Here is a 23,438-nt window from a genome sequence, read left to right on the forward strand (position 1 = left end):
CTATACAAATGTTATTTTTAGCATTGTAATTCTCATCATCATATATGAACATGTCAGTTTTTCATTGTTTCACTGCACTTGAAACTGCCAGTGATCAGAACCTCTAATCCTTTTTCACTTTGTTCCACTTATAACTGGAAAATAGGAAATATGTGAAAAGATTATGTGAACCTTAATTATAACAGCAAATAGATTAAAATCCAGTTAGTCCTCTTGCTGAGCATTCTACTGGGAACTAAAAAATGCAACAGCCTAAACGTATGCTATTCATATTTGCATGAGTCATGTCCTAATTACTAGTGTCGCATTAATGACATGGAAACTGCAGAAGAGAATCTCAGAGGGTGGTTATCCTTAGGACATGAAATATTATGAAAAAATGATGAAAGAGAATTACTAAATGTGAAATATACATAGTCCAAAAAGGCATAAACCACAGCAGAAACCAAGGGAAATAGACAGGACTTATGCTTGCCATTATTTCCCTTAGGATGTAGGACACAGGAAATATATCCTTTCCTCTTCTCATTTTTTTTTCCACCTGTCATCAAAACTTTCTGACTTCCTGTACCCTACCCTAAGTCCTTTTGAATTTCAGATCCTGTCACGAGTCTCCTACTCTTATTCCCTTTGTAGCTAGATCACCATCCTCTTTTCTCCTTATTCCTCATTCCTGCTTCATATTGGTCTCTGGCCAACTCAGAGAACATACTCTGCATAACCATCCCAATTTATAATCACAACCTGTGTTTGCAGTCATGTGTCTTCAGTTTTTAAGACACACAGTAGAATCACTGGATGTCTGCTTCCTTTTCACCACTTATATCCGCAGCACAAACACAAGCTAAGTGCTCAATTTATGCGATTTACACATAGCTAGTTGTACAGAGTTGAAAATATTGAACTGTTTTGGTGGGTAATGGAAATAACTCCTGCACAGAAATACTGGAGATTAGTCTTTTCTGATACACAATGCTTTAGTTTTAAAATTCTTTTTTTGTGCATGTGTCATCATTGTGCCTCAATTACAGTTCTCCGCACAGGTAAACTCTGCCTTCAGCAGAGGCCCACACAAGGGCTGGGGCATAAGCTGCAGCACTGCTGGGGACACAAACGTATTCCTTTAGGGAATGGTACGGTAGACTTCCTCTGGTGCCATACACTTTTATTTTGTGTCCACCCTCAGCTGTGGCATGGGTAGCTCATCAGACACATGCAGCTTTCCTCTCATTTGCAGGACCCATGGATTTGTGCATGGGCATAACAATGGTCATGGCCATTGGAGTGATTTAAAAAGATAAGGGCATGAACTAGACAAAATCAACTTCCTTTCACCTCAGGACAGATGACCTGAGTGCATGTTAATGTTCTCTTTCCAATGTAGTCTAATCAATAGCTGGGCATGGGTCCTGAAAGGGAATCCATAATATTACTTTTCTGTTGACGGAACAGAATCGGGCACAAAAAGGTTACCTGTTTCGAAAATGTGGATGCTGCAGTTATGTCCTGAGTGATAGGGAATAAGAACAATTGGATCAAGTATGAAAACAAACCCAGTGTTTTACTAATGCAATGTGTATATTCATTGAGGATATCCCTAGCTACATCACTTAAACAGTTTGAAGCAAATTTTTTACATGGAATTTCTTAAGAAGCTGCAATATATTGTTTGCATTCTGCTACCAAAAATTTAGATAGAACCAAAACTTGACAAATAGATTATACCTTCTGTCCCTTCCCCTGCTCAAGATAGGCTAAAGCAGAATGCTGACCTGATAGGATCACCGATTTGCGTTTTGTTTTGAAAAGTGCCCAGCATTTCTGCTTTGCAGAGAAAAATTATTAAAATGGTTTTCTCATCTAGAGAGTGGATTAAAAAAAAACAAACTGAGAAATTCAATGTCGATGTGGAAACAATCTGATAGTGAAATATTGTCACCCTTCCCCTAAGTGCATGTTAATAAATACATACTTTTTCTGCAGTTTTAACAGGATTGTAGAAATACTATAGAGAGCTTGAAACTAATGAAATTCATGAATAACTGTAATAAAGACTTGTAATATTGTGGTAGTGTAATTCAGGCTTTGCAAGTGAATGCTAAAACATAGTATTGCAGGAAAATTGAATATGTAAATCTAGATCCAGAACTTTCTGTTCTTAGGTTATGGCTTCTTCATGGTAACTAGCCATTTCAATAAAATTCCATGAATTCCAAGCCTTTTCTTAGCTTATTTGACACAATTCAAAAAACTTCTAAAGTATATAAAGGTAAAATTAATTTAACATATTTTAGTAACATACAGCTAGATTAATGAGAGCATGGTACATTTTCATAATTGTTATTTTTATCAGAACATTTGTACTATCAATCAGAACTCCCATGCCAGCCAGTGGAAATTGTGTCTCAAATAAGTAATAAATATATACTTCTGCATTGGACTGCAAAAGCTTCCGTTCTTTTACTTATGTTCAGTTATACTGAAACTCTTTATTTGGCAGTTTGTAACTTTACAGCACTGTGGATCTTCTATAAAGATTTTTGCCACAATTTTGAGTTCACATAGTATTTGCTAATAAGGAGTAATTCTGAAGTCAACAGTTTTATGTGAGAAAAAATAGTTGTTTCCAAACTAGTAATTTTAAACACTACAATTGTGTAGATAAGTTTACATAATACAACAGAATATAGCTGAATACTACATGTCATTCTTTCTTTAAGTCTAAAACTGTTAATAGCAGGCAACCTGTGACTGTTTATTAAAATATAAATCCTAAATCTTATCTCAATATATTTTTTTCTTGTTCAAGTTAGGACAAGCTCGATATCTTCTCAACACCTAGATGATACAGCTGCTAAGAAGGTCTAGCTAGTTGATTCCTTACCAGCAAACAGTACTGACTGAAGCCAGAGTCAAGACAGTCTAGGACAGCAAGGATTTTTTTACTTGGTGGGGGCTTGTGGGATATTAGTAGCAGACAAAGAACAGTAAACATGTTGCAATGCATGAAGAAACTAATTTGGATGGGAACTGGGCATGAGATTAGTAGCTGATGAGACAGAGATTCATAAGAAGAAAGAGGATATAAAAGAAAACAGACCACTTCAGCTCCACTGCAAATTCCATTCCATTATCTGTCAGTTTAAACACTTTCTGGGCTTTAATGCACTACAAATCCACAGTGATGTAATGATATTTTGCATATACATGGTCATGATCAACAAAATACATCTGTATCAGGAATGAAGAAAAACTCAGGTGTGTGGCTGCCTGTCCATTTCACCCATCAGCTAGTTCAATAATATATGCTTCCTGTTTCTACAAACCTTTCCTTGCTATAGCCTTCCTGGAATCTATGTACTTACATCAGAAAACAATCCCCAACATCGTATCTTTCCCTGATTATAAAACTGGTTGCACAGGAACTTAAATTTAAAAGAAGTATCATATTCTTTCAGTTCAGTCATGCTCTGTGCTTATCTGCCACACACCAGAGAGCTTTCCTTGGCACTTCCACCTTATTTCTTTTGGCACCTATCAGTCCTGCTTAAGCTCGGACTCATCTATAAGTTTTTTAAAAATGCTTACATAATAGGTTATGGAATACTGTAAAGGTAAGACGAGGATTCTGGTTGTAAGAATTAACACTTCTTTTGTTGTGCAAGATTACGAAGAGTCAGCACACATTACCAAGAATCAGAGAAGATTTTTGTTCATTTGCTTGCTTTCTGTTAAACAAGAGTTATGGATAAAAAAGCGCATTTATTTAAGAAAAAGACATATGAAGTAATAGGAATAGTTACCAGAAAAAAAGACATACAAGATGCATGACCAAACTTAACCTTATCATTAAAGGCTTTCCTTGGCTGTTTCAGCATGTCAGTCAACTAGTAAAACTGTAGAGATTATGCTATAGACTCATTACCTGAAGAGTTGTTAGAGAGGGATATTTCCCATACATCATGCTATTAAACACCATAATATTTCCTTACAGTTTGCGGATGATACTAAGCTGGGTGGAAGTGTCGATCTGCTGGAGGGTAGGGAGGCTCTGCAAAGGGATCTGAACAGGCTGGACCGCTGGGCTGAGACCAATGGCATGAGGTGTAACAAGGCCAAATGCCGGGTCCTGCACTTGGGGCACAACAACCCTATGCAGCTACAGACTAGGAGAAGTCTGTCTAGAAAGATGCCTGGAGGCGAGGAACCTGGGGGTGTTGGTTGACAGCCGACTGAACGTGAGCCAGCAGTGGCCCAAGTGGCCAAGAAGGCCAATGGCATCTTGGCTTGTATCAGAAACAGCGGGGCTAGCAGGTCCAGGGAGGTTATTCTGCCCCTGTACTCGGCACTGGTGAGACCGCTCCTTGAATCCAGTGCTCAGTTCGGGGCCCCTCACCACAAGAAGGATGTTGAAGCTCTGGAGCGAGTCCAGAGATGAGCAAAGAAGCTGGTGAAGGGGCTAGACAACAAGTCTTACGAGGAGCGACTGAGAGAGCTGGGATTGTTTAGCCTTGAGAAGAGGAGGTTCAGGGGAGATCTTATTGCTCTCTACAAATACCTGAAAGGAGATTGTAGAGTGGAGGGAGCTGGGTTCTTCTCCCAAGTGACAGGGAACAGGACAAGAGGGAATGGCCTCAAGCTCCACCAGGGGAGGTTCAGGCTGGACATCAGAAAAAAGAAAAAAAATCACAGAAAGCGTTGTCAGGCACTGGAACAGGCTACCCAGGGAGGTGGTTGAGTCACCTTCCCTGGAGGTGTTTAAAAGACGGGTGGATGAGGTGCTTAGGGGGCATGGTTTAGTGATTGATAGGAATGGTTGGACTGAACGATCCTGGAGGTCTTTTCCAACATAGTGATTCTGTTGGAAGCAATAACAAGAGCATATAGGAGCGATTTGTTCTTGGTTTTAATATTAAAATATTATTTTTTACTTCTGTTACTTCTCTTGCTTATTGCACACGAAACTTGTCTGTGTAAAAAAAAGGTCATGAGCCAGTTGAAAGTTTATCACTAAGAATAAGAGATTGAGGCAACAAAGGGAACCTTACAGATGGTGTCTACTACAGGCTATCTGATCAAGGGGAATCTATTGATGAAGCATTCTTAATCCAGCTACAGGAGGTATCATGCTCCTGGATCTTGTCCAGCTGGAAGACTCCAAGCATCTCAACATCTACTGGCACAGCAGCACGGTGAGCTGCAGATAACCCAGAACCTGGGTATTCTGGTGGAATAAAACCTGGATGTGAGCCAACAATATGTGCTTGCAACCCAGAAGGCCAACCGTATCCTGGGCAGCATCAAAAGAAGTGCAATCATAAGGTCAATGCAGGTGGTTCTGGCCATCTACTCTTTTCTGATGAGATCCGGGTACTATTTGCACTAAACAGAAAAGGAGTAAAATTTCTTCCACTGTACTCTAATGCCTTCACAGTCAATCCAATTCTTTAAAGATGGTTGAAAGACATTTTAGAACAAAAATAAGCACAAAACAAACCTCTTCGGGATCCTATTTTTGAAGAGCCCTTTTCTTCAGGCTTTCATCCTTTCAAATTCTCTGTCACTGATACTGTTTGTTTTGCTTTCATTAGTATTTGCTTTTCATCCCCTTTTTCCCACACATCTAGTGCCTGAATGGAAATATTTGTCTGCTCTAATCTGTTTTAATTACAGTATCTCACCAAAGAGGCTGGGATTTTTTTATTCACTCTCACTTTTGCTACATGTTTCCACCAAACTCCCCTTCCCACTGAAAGCACACATGCCATTACATGGTAAGCCAGATCATGGTGCTGAACCAAATGAACACTAACTCTATCAGGGAAATTGCATCAGGGAAGAGGCTATTTTCAACTGGAGCGAATACTTGATGCAGCTCAACTTGCAGCTGTAGAATTACTACGAAAAGCATAAAGGAGAGAGGAAGAAAACATGAGTAGGTTGGAAGAAGGAAACAGAAATAAAGTCTTTGTGAAGGAAACCATTCATTCAAAAGCAGCCAACCCAATCCAGATGATCCTAGAGCAGCTTTTGCTTTTGTATGTGCATATTCAGACCCACTCACCCTGTGTCTGTGCCCAAGCCATATCGTTGCCCACCAACTCTTTTCTCCCTCAGCAATTTCTTGTCTGAGCTTCCATAATTTCTCAGGTAAAAATCTGACTGTTCAAACAGGAGAGGATTTTGTCATCTCTTCTGTGCTACCATTAGGCCTTTTGCCATATTTTCTCCTGTGTTCCAGCTCTAATTCTTGGAAGCACAGAGAACTCAAAAGATAAGAGAGTACACTGAGGTCCTCAGAGCAACAAGAACAATAGTTTGTTGTTCTTCATCTTGTTGGTTCTTTCTCCACCTTTAGAGGATGATGCAACTGATATTAAATAAATATCTTTGACTATTTTATTCATTTGCTCCTCTTTTAACTGTGAGTTCTGCTCTTTGTATCTGTCCAAGCAAGGTATAGACATCTGCAAAGGCTCTTCCTGGGTACACTGCTTCCCAGATAGAAAAGCAGTAAGTAAAGTTACCTATTGATACAGATTTGGTACCAATAGACAGTGCCAACATTGCTAGAGCCTGAGACAGAGGTGTTGTGTTTCTCCTCCACGGTGTCATCTCCATCTGCTCTGCTCCCTGCTCTCCCTTCTTAAAGAGATGTCTTGGTAGATGGTATGGCAGATCTGATTTCATCTGCCTTCAGACAGCAATGTACTGTTGGTTTCCTTATAACAGGCTTCTCAACTCTGTTAGGTCACAAGCTGACTCTGCTAACTGAGCCCCTTGCCTGACTCTATGGATTCTTCCAGGGCCATAATAAAAACAACCTCTGACTGTGAAACTGCAAGGCTCAGTTCCAAAGTATAGAAGCAGAGGGTTTTCTCAATAGAACAGCACTGAAAATCAAAATGGGCAGCTGAACATCTTTTCTCCTTAACTTCATTATGAGAAATAGTGAAATTATTTAAACTGAGCGCAGCCTGAGCCAGACAGCTGATGTGGAAAACTTCCATTTCAAACTTCAGGTAAGAAAGAGACAAGCAACCAAACGAAAACATTAATGACATAAAGCAATAGTTAGTTTAGGGGATACTATATGACCTTCCACTTATATTTGTACACTGGGACAAATGTTGTATACTCACCACCAATTCCACTACATGCATTAAGGAAAAATGACGTTGTACGAGTTCGTCAGACTGTTGTCAGAACTGCAAGTTAATCTTAACCTCCTAGCATTTTTTTTTATCTAATCCTGAATAGAAGTCAGTAATTTTGCCAAAATGAGTTATGTTTAAGGTAACAAACATACGCTGAGGAGTAGGCAGAAAGTACTAATTAATTTCCATTCCTGACCTAAGCAAGATTTCCAGCTTGGCCTACTGCAATAGCTTTCAGTGCCACCTGGCATCCAGAGCTATTTTTACTGCATAAGCATCATTTCTATCAGAATATGGTTCAACATGACCTTTCTTTAATGCTCTGATTTATTCTGTATTTCACTTGGAATATATGGAAAAGTAATTAACAAGTTAGCTTCAGGCACTGAAAAATATAATATGCACTTGAAGAAATAAAAGAAAAGGAATTTTTACAAATGTGTAAACCAAGAGAGTAAATTATTGTTATAGACCCTGGGGGAAAATCTATTCCCTTAGAATGATATGGAAAGACATTTTTCTTCTTTTAAATTTGTGAAACAGAATAGCTTTGCACACCATAGCAAAATTACTATGCCCCAAAAGGCAGCCTGAGAGAATGCTATCACAAAACCACAGCATTTTGGATGCTGTACAGTGTTAAAAACTGAAGTCCTCGAGATTAGACGAGATGCATTTTTGAGGCTTAAGGCTGAGAGTTAGCAGACTAAATATGTCATGAACTTTTTCGAAAGTTTCAATCAAATATATTAGGGACATCCTCTCCACCAAAAGGAGTACAATTCCAACCTCTTGCAACTAATAGAAAGCCATCAGGGCATTTTTTTCAAGAAGAGATACCCTTTGTGACAACCAATTTCATATCAACAATCACTTATATATTTTTATGAAAAAAATACATCATGCTTTTATAGAATTTTAAATTCTACAGAAGGAACAGATTAAACATCACAGGAAATTGTAGAAGAGTAATATTGTTTTCCATGTGAAAAAATACACTGGTTACAGTAGTTACACACAGATGTACAATGCAAATATCCCTATACAGTGCCACAAGGCTGTTGTAGGGATTCCTTTTTACTAATTTCTTTGAGGAAGAAATTTCTGTCATATATTGAGTCTACTATGTCTTCAACACATAAATTTTGTTAAGACATCATTAAACTCAAATTGTAAGAGCTTTTATTGTTATGAAAGTCTAAATACTTTTGCATATTTTATACAGATGGAATACAAAGACACAAATGTCAGCTGCCTAAAACACTAGGCTTAAAAAATAATCAGTGACAAAAGCAAGGAGTGGCTTCAGTTAAATGATGATCTCAAAGGTCATGAGTTTATTATTTCAGTTAATGTCACAGTGTAAAGGCAAGTGAACAAAGTGCCACATGTTCCACTGTACTGTCTAATCATGTCTTCGAAGAATTAGTCTTTGATGTCTGTAGAAATTATTCCAGACTCCTTGAGGAGAAGGGGGAATGCATAAAACCAAGCGGGTAGTTTTTTGAGATGCAAAGCTTCAAACTGCAGCACACTGAACAGAAGTTGAGAAACTAGGATTGAAAGCAATTTCCAACAAAGAAACCTCCTTCGAGTTCAGTAAACACCTTTGAAAGAATCACCCCACATGTGTAGACAAGAGAAAAAAAAAAAAAGACACAAATCTCCAAGAGAAATGAGATTTTCCTCCCTTCTTTCATAGGATGTATGAACTTCTGTAAAACTATTTAACTGAACTGAAACTTAAAATAATATATATGCAAGTATCTCATGAGAGAACGTTTAGATGTCTGTGACAACAGATAATCATACATATTTAACTATTTAACTGGAAGGCAAAATAGATCTAGAACAATGCTTCTTCAAAAGCAGAGCTAAGGAAAACATTGCTGAAACCATGAGGATCATTTGAAACACTCGTTGGCTTAGCTTTGGCTTAGAAGGATGCAAAAAAATAAGCATGCTTTGTTTTAGATGAAACTTTTAATAAGTTATAACCACAGTTCGTTAGACTGAAGCATTCTGAAACTGAAGGAATCCCTGTGACATACTGTTTCTATAGAAAGATACTCACAGGGCATTTATTATTTCAGGATTATTAAACTTCAGTCTAGTGGCTACAACAATTATAGTGAAGTTTTTGTGATTTCACTTCTAAGAGATTACTCACGGAGGGCATTTTAAGATAAGGTACACACTATCCCGAAGTGCAGAATATTGGAAACAGTATTGTTCTATCCGTATGATAAAAAAAAAGAAATTCTAATTTTGATCCTGCTCACAGGTCAACTAAAACTTTGTAACATTAATAGACTGTTCATATAATTGATATATTGGATGCAATTTAACCTACCTTGTATTCTTTAGTAAGTAAAAGTATTTCATGAAAAAATACTGTTGCCCTCCAATTAATCTTGTCATCTTTCCTCCCCCACAACTGTTACACTAAATGCAGTCTCTTATCTCAAGTGTGTGTAGAAGACAATCATAGGTTACTTCTAATGATTTTGAACGCTAAGTGATGACTTCTGGGCCTTGCAGCTCTAAGTGTGTGCATACCCAAGTGCATGAATCCCCAGAACCACTGGTTCAGCACTAGAATTAACGAGGACATTAATTACACTGTATTATGTGTCACAAACTGGAGGAAACTTGCAGCTTTTTTGGAAAACAGAAAAATCTGGTAGCTGATAGAACTTGCTTTCTGCATATACAAGGCACATCCCACTGAAATTACTGTGACAGACTATAGATGACTGCATCAAGCTTTAGATGTAGCTTCTATTTATTTTCCAGCATATCTGCATCTTTCAAACTGCATGACTGCCTTCCTCCTCTGAGGAAGAACTATCTGTTTAAAGGAGAACACACATCAATGCAATCTGGCAAACAAGTTGCATTAAAACAATCCAATAAGAACACAATCTAAGTGATCTGTTATGTTCAAAGTAACAATACCTGTTAGTATCTTAAAGCAAAAATCAATAGAAACGATAAATTATAAAGGATACAAAGAGCTAGAACTGCTTATTAGGTAAAGAACTAAAATTACACTTTATTCACAGATTTTCCTCTGGAAAAGCTAGAACAAGCAATATCTTTATAATGAAGGTTTTAAAATAACTTCATTTGCACACGCATGTCCTTCATCTCTAAGTTTAAAACTCTATTTTTGTTCTTAATGTAACCATCTGGTTTCGATTTTGACTTCCCCAGAAGCAAGATAGTGTACTTTATTGTTAAAATGGATATCGTACTTCTAGGTTGCACTTTCACTGCACCTAATTAAAGCTTCAATTTAGCAAATGCATGCTTAAAACCACTCTCACAATACATCTACTATGCATCAACTATTCAAATACTAACTACATACTCCACTGCTCCGTATAGAAAGACCTCTATCGATATCTAGCAGAATAATTTAAGATCCAAAGTTTGCTACTCAAGGCAGAGACAGTAATTCTTTTCCCAAAGGTGGAATCTTTCATTTGACTAAGAAAAAGTTATCATTCTGTGCATACGGAAGCTTAGTCAAATCGATTCCCAATAAAAGTTCAGACTAATCAAAATTTTTTCCAAGAAAATAATTGTTTCAAAAATAATCCCCAAAGAATCTAACCATATCAAGTGTCAACGTTCTAGCACCAGACTAAATCAGCATGATAATTGTTTTATTGTGAGGGTGGTGAGGCACTGGAACAGATTGCCAGGAGAAGTTGTGGTTTCTCCATCTTTGGAGGTGTTTAAGGCCAGAATGGATAAGGTGTTGAGCAACCTGATCTAGTGGAAGGTGCTCTTGCCCACAGCGGGGGGCTGGAATTGCATGATCTTTAAGCTACCTTCCAACAAAACAATTCTAAGATTCTATAGATAACAGGAAGTGTTACTATTATGTTAATATTTACTTTTGCAGGTATCTAGTCATGTTCCCTTATAACATAATTCCTGTGCAGTTGAGATTTATTTGCACAAGTGTTTGTAAGCATGTGTTTTGTCTCACATAATCAAACTACCATGTACCATTTATGCCAGAGTCATTTATTCATATGTCCAAATCAAAGAACAAAAAGCATTCTTTTGTTGTAAGTCTGTGTACTCTTAACTGTTGATTTGTCTGTGTGGGAATATCTGACTGTGAGGGAATATAAATATATAAATATATATCTGCTTATCAGTGCAACTCCGATGTGCATACTCAATGCAAACAACATCCTCTTACAGAATAACTGACATGAAAATGTCACCAGTTTTTCCATTAAGTGTCTTCATACAGAAAGTTACACCAGCATAGCTATTACTGCATAAACAATTTTTGCACATTTTTATATGTCAACAAACACTGAAACAATAAGAACTACAATAATAAATAAAAAAAAAGGCTAAAACTTAGGTGGAGCTCATACAACCAACCAGAAGTAAGTAAATTCTTTGAGTTCAAAACATATCTAATCAAGATTTGGAGGAAAATATTTGAAAAAAAATACTGGTGTAGAAGATATTATTAATAATGGATGAATCAGGGAGATTATGAGCATTTAGGAATATTCTGCAATGAAGTAATGGTCAAAAGATATTCGTCATAAATTACTGGCTGAGCTTTGTTGAACCCAAGAATTATGTGGAGAAATAACCAAAGCAGTCATAGAAAACAGAGTAAAACAAAACAGTCAGAAGTGATTAAAACCAATCTATTTAAATGAATACAAAAGAAAATAAACAACATCATCTGACACGCCAAAAGGCAAGGGTTCCTGGGCAGCTAAGTATAGAATCTGTAAGTTTTTGTGAAACTACTGAAATTTCAGCTGGTGAGTCTAATAAGAGATCTGCAGTGAAGCTTATGTGGCTGTCTTATAAATTCCACTTCCTTTCTTTCATGTATTTTCAACTCATGTATCTCATTAGCTTGGCCAACTCACAGCTACGGAGTTTCAGAAAAGCTATGGTGATGTTAAAAATGAAAACAGAGAGACTATCTTTATAAGATGCTTCAGTGGCTGCAACAGGAATAATGGTTTTATAAGGCACAACCATAGCAAGATTGTCTTAAACATTACTGCAGCATGTTCACGTATGGTTCTGTCTCTACAAACATGCAAACTTATGTCAGCTCCAAAAAAGGGAAAAAAGGCTGTTCATTCCCTATATTAACAAAAAAAATTCTCATTTGTAACTGACACTTTAACAGAGCAGCTGCAATAGTTTACTATTAAGGTATTTTCCATGAGAACTTAAAGGTTGACAGATCTCACAAGAAATAGACAGCTTGAAAGCTGATGTTTAATAATTATAATATATTCTCCTCAGGGATGTGTCAGTACTTTACAGTTCTTTCCCAAACTCTTCCTTCCTCTGTTTCATGGTGTTTTCTCTCATCTCAGGTATGCTTTCTTTCCATTCTACTACTATCTTCATGTTAAAACTCCCTTTTGCTTTTTTCTCTATTCAGAGTTAGTCTTAAGTACTCTCCCTCTCTCACATTCTACTTTTGGCTTGGTTCTCTGTCCTTCCATTTATTATTCTCCATTGTACCCTAATTACTTCTATTGCTCTCAAGTTGTAGATTAGTGTTGTAAACAGTGTTTAATGCTTCCTTTGCCATCTTCCTTTCTTCATTCACTTGCCTTATTTTTTCTCCTTTAGTCCTCTGGAGACCCCTACTTTTCCTATTAAGCCACTATAAAGTGAAACTATACATTTTATGTTTAAGCTCACTGAATTCATACAACTAAATGCCATTTCAAGCATGTTAAGCTCTTTAGTGGCATTCTTCTTTTCTACGTTGTCTTCTTTTTCTTTAAATACTTCTAAGATAATGGATTGTCAATTAATTAGAAACAGTTAATCTTCACCAACAGAAAAAACATTACGTGTTTGTGTCTCTTGGGACCTCCTAAACTAATTTTTATGACCGTGTTGTTAACCGTTCTTACTACTTCGCAGGCTGTCAATGTAAATAAAAATTCACTGAGTAGATGTCCAGGCCATAGTTTGTAGAATGTTTTCTTTAAGCAGGATGCTTCTACGCCTGCTCTTCTTCCCTTTGGTCACGGCTTGTTCCCAGGCTGCGTTGTCTTTAAGAAAGACAGTTTTGGGGGGTCATACAGATGAATTAGCTTCCCCAGCATAAAGACAGACAAAAATTTTAAGCCAACTTAACCAAAGAAGAAGCAAAAAAAGGAAAGAACATGTGGTAGAGAAGATCTGCAAGTACTGCTGGAGGAATATATCTCCTACTGACTCTAAATTGAGGGGGTAAAAAAGACAAAAGGAAGGGGAGCAGACACAGGAGAAAAGAACCCAACAGTATCATATCTATTTAGCATGCGTAATACAGAAAGAAAAACTGACTAAAACGATATTTTTAAGAAGGCATCTCTGGAGGAATGGTTGCCATAATGCAAAAAGTAATCATAAATTATTCATACCTGCTGAAGTTGGTTCCTCTTCAACTGAGGCTATGCACAAAGGCAGCAGTGGAGTGAGGGAGGTAGAGACACAGGGAAGGAGAAAAGAAGGGAAGAGAGAAAAAAACACAGATGAAGAAAGCCATATAGTCCTAATTACTATATTATTCAAATTTTCTTAACATAGAAACAATAAGGCATCATGAAAAAAACTTTATCCTAAATAGTTTGATCAACTTTAGTAATAGATGTTTCATCTGAATGGAGAATTAAGCTAAAATGAGTTAAGGTCTTAGTTTACTTTTATAAAATTTACACTCCTAACCCTTCCCTCTAATTTAGCTAGTAAGGTAGGTCCAACACTGCAATAGCAAAGCTCAGTAGAAAAGTTTCAGCCAACTTCTCTGCAGTGAAATTCACTGCCAGAACTAGCTGTTAGTACTAAAAAGGAGCTGTTCTTAAGGTAAAGCCTTCTGAAAAATTGACAGCAGGACCGAATTATTTAGTCAGCTATTTGAGGATGCTGTCTTATGACACAGCTAAGCCAGTTGCTGGCTGGCAGTTAATGAGAGGCATGGTCAACACCTTTTTCCCGTCTCTTCATCCTACACTCCTGTTGTTCCCTTAAGTTTCTTTCAAACCTGGCGCCGGCAGTAATGAATTAATGATCTTGAAATTAAGTAGTCAGGGAGAAAAAATAGCAGTTTTGGGGTTTAGTGTTTTACTGCTAGGTTGGGGATGGGAAGGCAGTTGCCTATTGGACTCTCTATTCCAGATGTTTGTCTGAGGAAAGTAATAAAAATCCATATCTTCACACTAGAACCTTTCCCTTTTGGTGACAGATAACCAGTAAATTGCCTTAACTTACCATCACAAACTACCTTTGACTGTCGACTATTTATTACCCTTACATTCAAAAGAAAGACGCAGATGTATTCACAATATAACTGTATTTTAAAAATACATCAGTGACCTAGTTCTTCCTCTCCTTGTAGTCATTATGTTTCATACAAACATACTTCATAAAAAACTTCTCAGAATATTGCAAAGTTTTCATTGGCAGAAAAAAGCAGCAATCAACTGTTCCTCACTTGGAGACTCTAAAAGCACCCAGAAGTGTAGTGGACAGGTATGGTTGGACTCAATGATGTCAAAGGTCTTTTTCAACCAAGCGATTCTATGATTCTAAGTCTGAAAGGGCTCTCCATAAATGTGATATTGAGACCCTGCTATGTGTACTTCTACTTTTTTCTCTCCTACCAAGTCTTTTCTACAAGTTGAAATGGAACCTCCTTATCTCCGATTTTCTGCAGAATCAGTTCCATACAAACAATGCTTCCACAGCCAAGGCAAACACTGATCAACCCTGATGGCTTCAGAGCTTGCCTTTGGCATGGATAAAGATTTCAGACATTTTCACAAAGATCAATGCTGTACTTGGTAAGTTGAATTCTTTGCCTTTAATATCACTCCATGTATTATGCTGGGTGAAATTGGGCAAGGACCAGGAAGATCTTTCATCTCCTTAGTGAAACTTCATCAGACATAGCAGAGACCTTGTCAGCAGACACTCAGCTGCACTTGAGACCAAATATAAAACCTCATTTAATTCAGTGCAATATTCTATACGCAACTGTGTGTGACAATTAATGCTGGACACATAGGTTATTTATAACCGCAGAGTAGCATGTTGTCCTTTGGGGGCTGTCAAATCTAATCCACAGAAAATAACGAATTACTGTCTGAAATACCAGCTAACCATCTTGTCTCTAACTAAAGTCTTCTGTGGTAAATAGGTGAATTTTATTTACATAGCTTGGTGTTCAGATAAACACTTAAGAAGGCTACTTTACAAGAACAGGACATTATGAAATGCAGAATCTAAAATGGCCTAAATGGGTTACTCAGCAGGCTAAACTTTTCCATTTGTAACTCCTCAGTTAGTGTCTAGATATGTATTTTGAAAGTAGATTAATCCATTTTTAAGTGTACATACACAAAGATCACATCAAGCTTTTAAATTTCACAATAGCAATTCTTTTAGTGTATAATCACAAATGTAAGTAAAACATTAAGAAAGAACATTAATAAAAGAAAGAAGATAGAATACCACCCTGTTATTTCTAAATTGAACTAATCAGACACATAATTAGTTCAATAACATGACAGCTAATTCCACAGAAAAGAAACTGAGCATTTAAATCTTAACAGAATCACAAGTAAATAAGCAAACTAAAAAATAAATCGATCAAGTATGTTGTAATTTCTCAATGTACCAGTGTCTGAGAGGACTGCACAAACAGAACAGAAGATGGAAGCTAGTTGGAAGTTCTGTAATATTTACAAACACCAAATTCTGTATTAGCTGCAAGCTCCACTGCTGTTTGAACAACAAATAATTAAAAGTACTAGTAACTGTGCATTAAACCTGGTTAAACAGAATAGTCCAATTATACAAAGACTATTCATTCCCGTAACATTTTTTTTACAGACTGCTATCTGAATAATACTCTTACACTTAAGTTCAAAACTGGATTCTATTAACACCTTGATGGTTGTTTCAGTGGGACCACCCTGCACTTAGGTACACATCTACATAAAATACATTAAATAGGATAACTGAATCTCAGCTGAAACAAATAATTCAGATGTCAGTATAGCTATACCAAAAATACTACTTTTCTGTTTATTTCATTAATTTTTACTATTTGACTGTGGCTGTAGGCTCTTTCAGGTCTAGGCTATGTTAATTTCTTATCTGAGTTAGACCAGACCTAGTGAGAACAGCTTATGCAAAGTGCGAAAGGCCTTCTTTCCATTTGTCAATACTGTATTTATAAACACTGGGCAGAAATTAAAGTTGCATACTAAAAATAAATAGTAAAACGTAGCTATGAACTTGTTTGTACTTAATGCACACTTTTAAAAAAAATCTCTTGCTCTATGTGCCAGGACTTATTTCACTCCTTGTAGCTTGATAAACCATGCTTAAAATAACAGCCTTCAGCAAGCTGTTACATTCCCAAAGAGTACACTATTTTTGCCTTATCATACTGGCTCAAATGCAATGTCAGCACTCTGCTTTCTCCTTGTTAAGGAAATGCACCAAATTATCACACCAAAAATATGCTTCATAACAACACATTTTTTTCCCCCCATCAGCAGGGATTAAAAACTTGAAGTTATTTTTTAAAAAAGTATTGATACGATGATTCATTTCCATAGTAATTATCTTTAATTTACTTTCTTTACTGTAAATTTCAGAGAGTTTGAGCAAGTTGGAATTGCCTAACTCAACCAAGCTGGCACAAGCTGATGGTTCATGCTGGGTAGTGGATGACAAACTGACTGCAAAGTGGTGAGACTCACACCAACAAGCTAGGTATCTGACAAAAAAGCTCTGAAAACCACCACAGACTTCCCCAAATCATGGTCTGATAATAGCACTGCATGACCTTAAACTGTAAACTACTCTGCAGCTTTAAAGCATTTTCAAGAACACTTTTGTTCCCCTTTTAATACATCATTGACAAAATATAATACAACATATGGCAGCACAAACATTGGTTTTTTTATTTTATAGAGAAAATCTGGTGTTCACTTTAGAAAACTTAATCATATTTTCCTTAGAGGTGAATAAAACTGCACAACAGCAGCACGGGAAAAAAATCCAACAAGACATTGGCAAATTTGGAAAGCATATACCAGAACACATATTGTCCAATTTATATTACCTTAACATAGATAATATAAGAAGGCAATGCTTGGCTTATATGTAAATACTATGCCAGATTTCTGATTATTTTTGTTACAATGGTGGAAGCCTTGACAGATCTGGGAAAATTCTGAACCCTTTTGCAACCTGCAAAAGGCAGATTCAGTGTAACAGAGAGCTCTACTGTTATATATTATGACACATTACATTAGATTTAAATTTATATTAAAGATCTTGTTAATTTTACATTAATGTGAAATACATTTGCCTTTAATGTTCAAATAAAACATAAGACTCATATGAAAGAATAAACTTAGATACATGATATTATCTTTATGGAAAAGGTTACACAAGAGCTCTATAATATTATCCAAATGACCCAGCTGTGAACAGCAGGAGCAAAGGGTAAATAATATTTTTCTGAATGCAACATCAAAAATAAATTATATGATGCTCAGCATCAAACCTCATGATCTCAGAGGACCTGCATGCTATGAAGACTGACTGACTGACTTTCCAAAATCTCAGCATCCATCATTAAGAACATGATTTTAAGCTCCAGGCATTTCATTGAAAACACGTGCTTAGGAATCATAGAAACACTTGGTTGGAAAAGGCCTTTGAGATCATCAAAGCCAAACAATTCCTGTCCACTACAAAACCACATCTCTAAGCACTTCATCTACTCATCTGTTAAATACCTTCAGGGATAGTGACTCAACTACATCCCTGGACAGCCCCTTCAGCGCCCGATAAGCCTTTTGATGAAGAAGTTCTGCCTAATACCCAATCTGAACCTCCTATGGCACAACTTGAGGCCATTCCCTATCACTTATCACTTGGGAGAACAGACCAGCACCCACCTCTCTACAACCTCCTTACATATAGTTGTAGACAGTGATAAGCCTTCTTTTCTATAGGCTAAACAACCTCAGTTCCCTCAGCTGCTCCTCATATTCTCCAGCCACTTCATCAGTGTCGTTGCTCATTTCTGGCCCAGGACCTCAATGTCTTTCTTGTAAAGAGGGGCCCAAAACTCAACACAGTATTCGAGGTGCGACTTCAGCAATGCTGAGTACAGTGGCAGAATAACTTCCCTAGTCCTTCTGGCTGCACTGTTTCTGATACAAGCCAAGATGCTATTGGTCTTCTTGGCCACTTGGGCACACTGCTGATTCATTTTCAGCCAGCTGTCAACCAACAACTCCAGGTCCTTCTCTGCCAGGCAGCTTTCTAGCCACTTTTCTCCAAACCTGTGGCATTGCACAGAGCTGTTGTGTCCAAAGTGCAGAACTTGGCACCGGGCCCTGTTAAACCTCATGCCATTGGTCTCATCCCATTGATTCAAATCCCTCTGTACAACCTCCCTATCCTCAAGCAGATGGGTGTTTCCTCCCAGCTTAGTGTCATTTGCAAACTTACTAAGGGTACACTCAATCCCTTCATCCAGGTCATTGATAAAGATTTCAAATGGAATTGGATCCAGCACTGAGCCCTAGGGTACACCACTTATAACTGGCCTCCAATTGGATTCAGCTACATTTACCACCACTCTTTGTGCCTGGATAGCCAGCCAGTTTTTTACCCAGCAGAGGGTATGCCTGTCCAGGCCAGTGGTAGCCAGTTTCTCAAGCTGTGAGGAAACAATGTCAAAGGCTTTACTGAAGTTCAAGTACACTACATCCACAGCCTTTCACTCATCCATTAAGTAGGTCACCTTGCCATAGAAAGAGATTGGTTAGTTTGGCAGGATTTGCCTTTCATAAATGAGTTGTGATTGGTCCTGATCATCCAGCTGTCTTACGTGTGCTGTGTGACAGCACTCAAGATGTCCTGCTCCATGACCTTCCTGGCATCAAGGTCAGACTGAGAGGCCTGTAGTTCCCTGGATCCTCCCTCTGAACTTTCTTGCAAATAGGTTTAATATTTTACAACCTCCAGTCAAGTGGAACCTCAACGGTCAGCCAGAACTGCTGGTAGATGATGTTTGGCAAGCACCTCTTCCAGCAGCTTGAATATCCTTGGGTGGATCCCATCCAGCCCCATAGACTTGTAAATGTCTAATTGTCCAAGCAGGTCTCTAACCATCTCCTCTTGGATCATTGGTGCTTTGTTCTGCTCCCCCTCCATGTCTTCTGGCGCAGGAGGCTGAGCACTCAGAGGATGTCTCACCTTACTATTAAATACTGCGGCAAAGAAACTATTAAGTACCTCATCTTTACCCCCATCCTTTGTCACTATTGGTCCCTCTGCATCTAGTAAAGGATGGAGATTTTCTTTGGCCTTCCTTTTGTTTGTAATATATTTGCAGTAATATGTTTATTACCTTTCACAGAATTGGCTAATCTAAGTTCTAGTTGGGCTTTAGATTTTGATTTTATCACTCCATGATGTCACTTGATCCTTGCAGTCCTCCTGAGATGCCAGGACCTTCTTGCAAAGATCATATACTTTCCTCTTTTTTTCTGAGATCCACTCAGAGCTCTCTGCTCAGCCAAGCCAGTTTTCTTCCCTGCCAGCTCATTGTCCAGTATAGGGGGATGGCCTGCTCTTGTGCCCCCAGGATTTCTTTCTTAAAAAGCAACCAGCCCTGCTATGCTCTTTTGCCTTTTAGGACTACCACCCATGGAACTTTGTCAACCAGCCTTCTGAACAGCCCAAAGCCTGCCCTTTGGAAGTCCAATGCAGCCGTTCTGCTGACCCCCCCTCCTTAATTCTCCTAGAACTAAAAATTCTATTGCCTCATGATCCCTGTGCCCCAGACATCCTCCAGCCGTCACATGTCCCACAAGACCCCTTCTGTTCACAAACAGCAGGTCCAGTGGGGCACCTTCCCTAGTCAGCTCACTCACCAGTTTTGTCACGACATTGTCTTCCACACACTCCAAGAACCTCCTAGACTGTTTTCGCTCTGCTGTATTCTACTCCCAGCAGACACCTGGAAAGTTGAAGTCTCCCCCGAGGACAAAAGCCAGTGGCTGTGAGACTTATTCCAGCTGCTTGTAGAATAACTCATCAGCCTCTTCTTCCTGGCTGGGTGGTTTATAGCAGACTCCCACCATGATATCTGCCTTATTGGGTGCTATAATGATTTTTACCCGTAGACACTCAACTCTATCATCACTATAATTAAGCTCAAAGCTATCAAAATACTCTAACATAGAGGGCTATCCTACCACTTCTGCTTTCTTGCCTATTCAGCCTGAAGAGTTTATAGCCAACCATAGCAGCACTCCAGTTACGTGAGTCATCCTACCACATTTCCATAATGGCAATTATATTGTAGTTTTCTTGCTTTACAATAAATTCTGCTTCGTCCTGCTTTTTGCCTGTGCTACATGCATTGGTATAGATGTACTTCAGTTCGACTGTTGATCCTGTTATGCTCCTGAGGGGAAGAGTCTAAATCCCTAAGTGACCACACACTAAATTTTCTAACACATCAATAATCTCTATGTCTTTGCTGCCTTTGAAGTGCTATCCCCCACTTCTTCTGAGGAGGCAGACCAAAGGTCTTCTGTAGCACACCATCCCTCAGACACTGGAGTGCCATTCCCAGGCTTTTCCATATCAAGTCTGGTTTTGAACCCCACCCTCCTGCCATCTAGGTTAAAGCTCTATTGATGAGCCCTGCTAGTTTCTTGGTAAGTATCCTTTTGCCCCTTGGGGACAACTGTAGCCCATCCTTAGACCGCAAGCCCCTTGTTGTGCAGGTCAATATATGGTCAGAAAACCCAAAGTTTTGCTCCTCACACCAGGTTTGGAACCTGGTATTTATTTCCTGGCTCTTCCTACTCCTTCCTTCATCATGTAGTAGGAATGACAGAGGAGAACACTAGGCACCCAAGCCCTTCACTATTCACCCCAAGGCCCTGAGGTACCTTTTAATTGCCCTCAGATTTCTTGTTGGGATTTCATTACTGCCTACTTGGAAAATCAATAGTGGATAGTAATCCATGGGCCTGACCTGAGATGGATTTTTTCTTTCTACATCTCTGACAGAGGCCCCAGGTAGGCAGCAAAATTCCCTGTGTAATGGGTCCGGTCTACATATCGGGTCTTCTGTTCCTTTCAGAAGAGAGCCCTCTATGACCATGATCTGTCTTTTCTCTTAACAGAAGCCATTTTGAGGGATGGCTTAGGATGTCTTAACCTACGGAATGTTTCTAGGCTGTGAGTCACATCGTCCTCACTGAGGTTTGGTTCCACTTGCAGAGCTTCATATCTATTGTGCAAGGGAACCTGGAAGGCTGAGGATAACACAGGGAGACACATGTCCTCTACAAAGAAGGAACCTGCTGCCATTCCCCTCTATCGCCTATATTTCTCTCTACAGATGAATGGAGAGAGGATGAGGAGTCCTCTAACACATGAGGCATGCCTGCCTGTTGGGCCTGAGACAGGGAGCATGGGGTGTTCCAGTGTTCAATCTCCCTCTCACACTCCCTGATGGTCTTCAGCCTGTCCACCTCCTCCTGGAGTTCCATCACCAAGGAAAGGAGTTCCTTCATCTGAGCTCCGAGAGGTGTCTTCTCCACTGGTGTCCAATGCAAGAAGGGGTGTGCGTCCTGCAGCCCAGCACCTTGGTGTCAGTGTGCAACCTCTCAGTGATTAGCCGCATCAGTTATTGCCGGCACAGAATGTGGAGCAGCATTAATTTTCTGCTGAGTGGACACCATGGTTCCCTGGTCCTCCTGGTCATGGTCCAGGGTCATCCCTGGGCCCTCCCTGCACACCCTGCCTGTTTGCCCTGTCTGTGTAACGTGCTGTGCCACCTTTTTCTGATGTGCCACACAATTGCTTTGCCCTCTCCTGTTCTCTGCATGTTGGTTGCTGTCATTCCCTAGGGGGAGAAGTTAGTCTCTTCACCCTCTCCCTATTCAGGGGTAACTTCAGGTAATTTTTCCATAAACCAGCTCAATATTTGGTCTTCAACATGGCCCTCTGTGCAGTACTGGGATGACTGATAAGGCAACCCCTCAACAAGTAGAGAGCTGAAGCAAGCTCTGTTTTCCACCTATCCCCCTTTGCACCAAAACCTCACTGTCTCACATTGTCAGCTTAAATGTACTAAAGACACCTTGTGGCCACAGCTCAGATGATTAATGCTATCTCACTACTTCAGAACAGCTGACAACCAACTCAGCTGGTTGCCACTGCAACAACTGATATAAAAGTCACACCTAATTATAAAGAGGAGGAGCAAACACTATGGAAAACAGACTGTTTTCAAGATGCAGGAATCTGGTGACTCTGGAAAACATGCCATTTATGCCAGTCAATTAAATAATCATTTGTTAGTGTGAGTAAAAGCTTTTTATCTTGCAGTTTTACAGTGAGGTTGGGTTTACTCTGTTACTGTGTGTTAATTTTAATTGTAATACTGGGATGCCAGCACATCCTTCAGCATTCACAGGCCCTTGAGGACATCAGTGTCTACTTCTAGCTTCAACTGGCTATTATGTGTTTGCAGCTATTCCTGAAAAAAAAAACAACAAAAAAACCAAAACAAAAACAAACAATAAAACCCCAGCCCCAGCTCCGCCCCTCCCCCCCCAAAAAAACAAGAAGGAACACAACAGGCAACTCACTAGTCATGTCAGAGATAACTCAGTATGAACTGATAAAACTCTGCATGGATGAGAGATGTTAAATGGAAACAGAGTCACTAATTAAGAAATCCTAGACGTGCCTGTGGAACTTAATAGTGGAAACCTACCACTTTTCATAGGTTTATATCCACTTAAACACTTGAAGCATATGAAAAACTTACTCTTTCTTCTCTTCATTATTTTATTTCAAGAAATAAATCTCTAACAAAAAGTGGTTATGTGAGAAAAAGCTCATGTATTATTAAAATCTAGAATATTAGTGTCTTAATATAATAGTCTTAGAAATGTCAATAAAGGTGGCTACTTCACTCTTAGTAGCTTTACTTTTATCCTAAGCATCAGAACCTGGTGCTAAATGAGAATATGTTTAATTATGAAATAAAATATTTATTTAGGAGAAGTTCTATATTTTGCAGAAGACAAGATTAAATAATTTTTTTTGGTTGGTCCCTTCACATTTACAACTCTGTAGAACAAGACAATCAATGGAACGCCCACCACATCTAATATTTGGTGAGATGTTCTTCTTAAGGAAAACAACATAAAA

The 23,438-nt window shown here is 38.7% G+C and overlaps 1 protein-coding gene across 1 annotated transcript in view; it reads right to left on the reverse strand.

The window, feature by feature from the left end:
• The window catches only part of EDIL3 (EGF like repeats and discoidin domains 3), a 253,055-nt gene that overhangs the window by 124,789 nt on the left and 104,828 nt on the right, over nt 1-23,438 (reverse strand). The window contains exon 3 of the mRNA XM_069880337.1: nt 13,586-13,615. Coding sequence (XP_069736438.1) covers nt 13,586-13,615 — 30 coding nt within the window. The remainder of the gene's footprint in view (nt 1-13,585; nt 13,616-23,438) is intronic.

This window comes from Phaenicophaeus curvirostris, chromosome Z (genome assembly GCF_032191515.1).
Source record: "Phaenicophaeus curvirostris isolate KB17595 chromosome Z, BPBGC_Pcur_1.0, whole genome shotgun sequence".
Classification (NCBI taxonomy): Eukaryota; Metazoa; Chordata; class Aves; order Cuculiformes; family Cuculidae; genus Phaenicophaeus; species Phaenicophaeus curvirostris.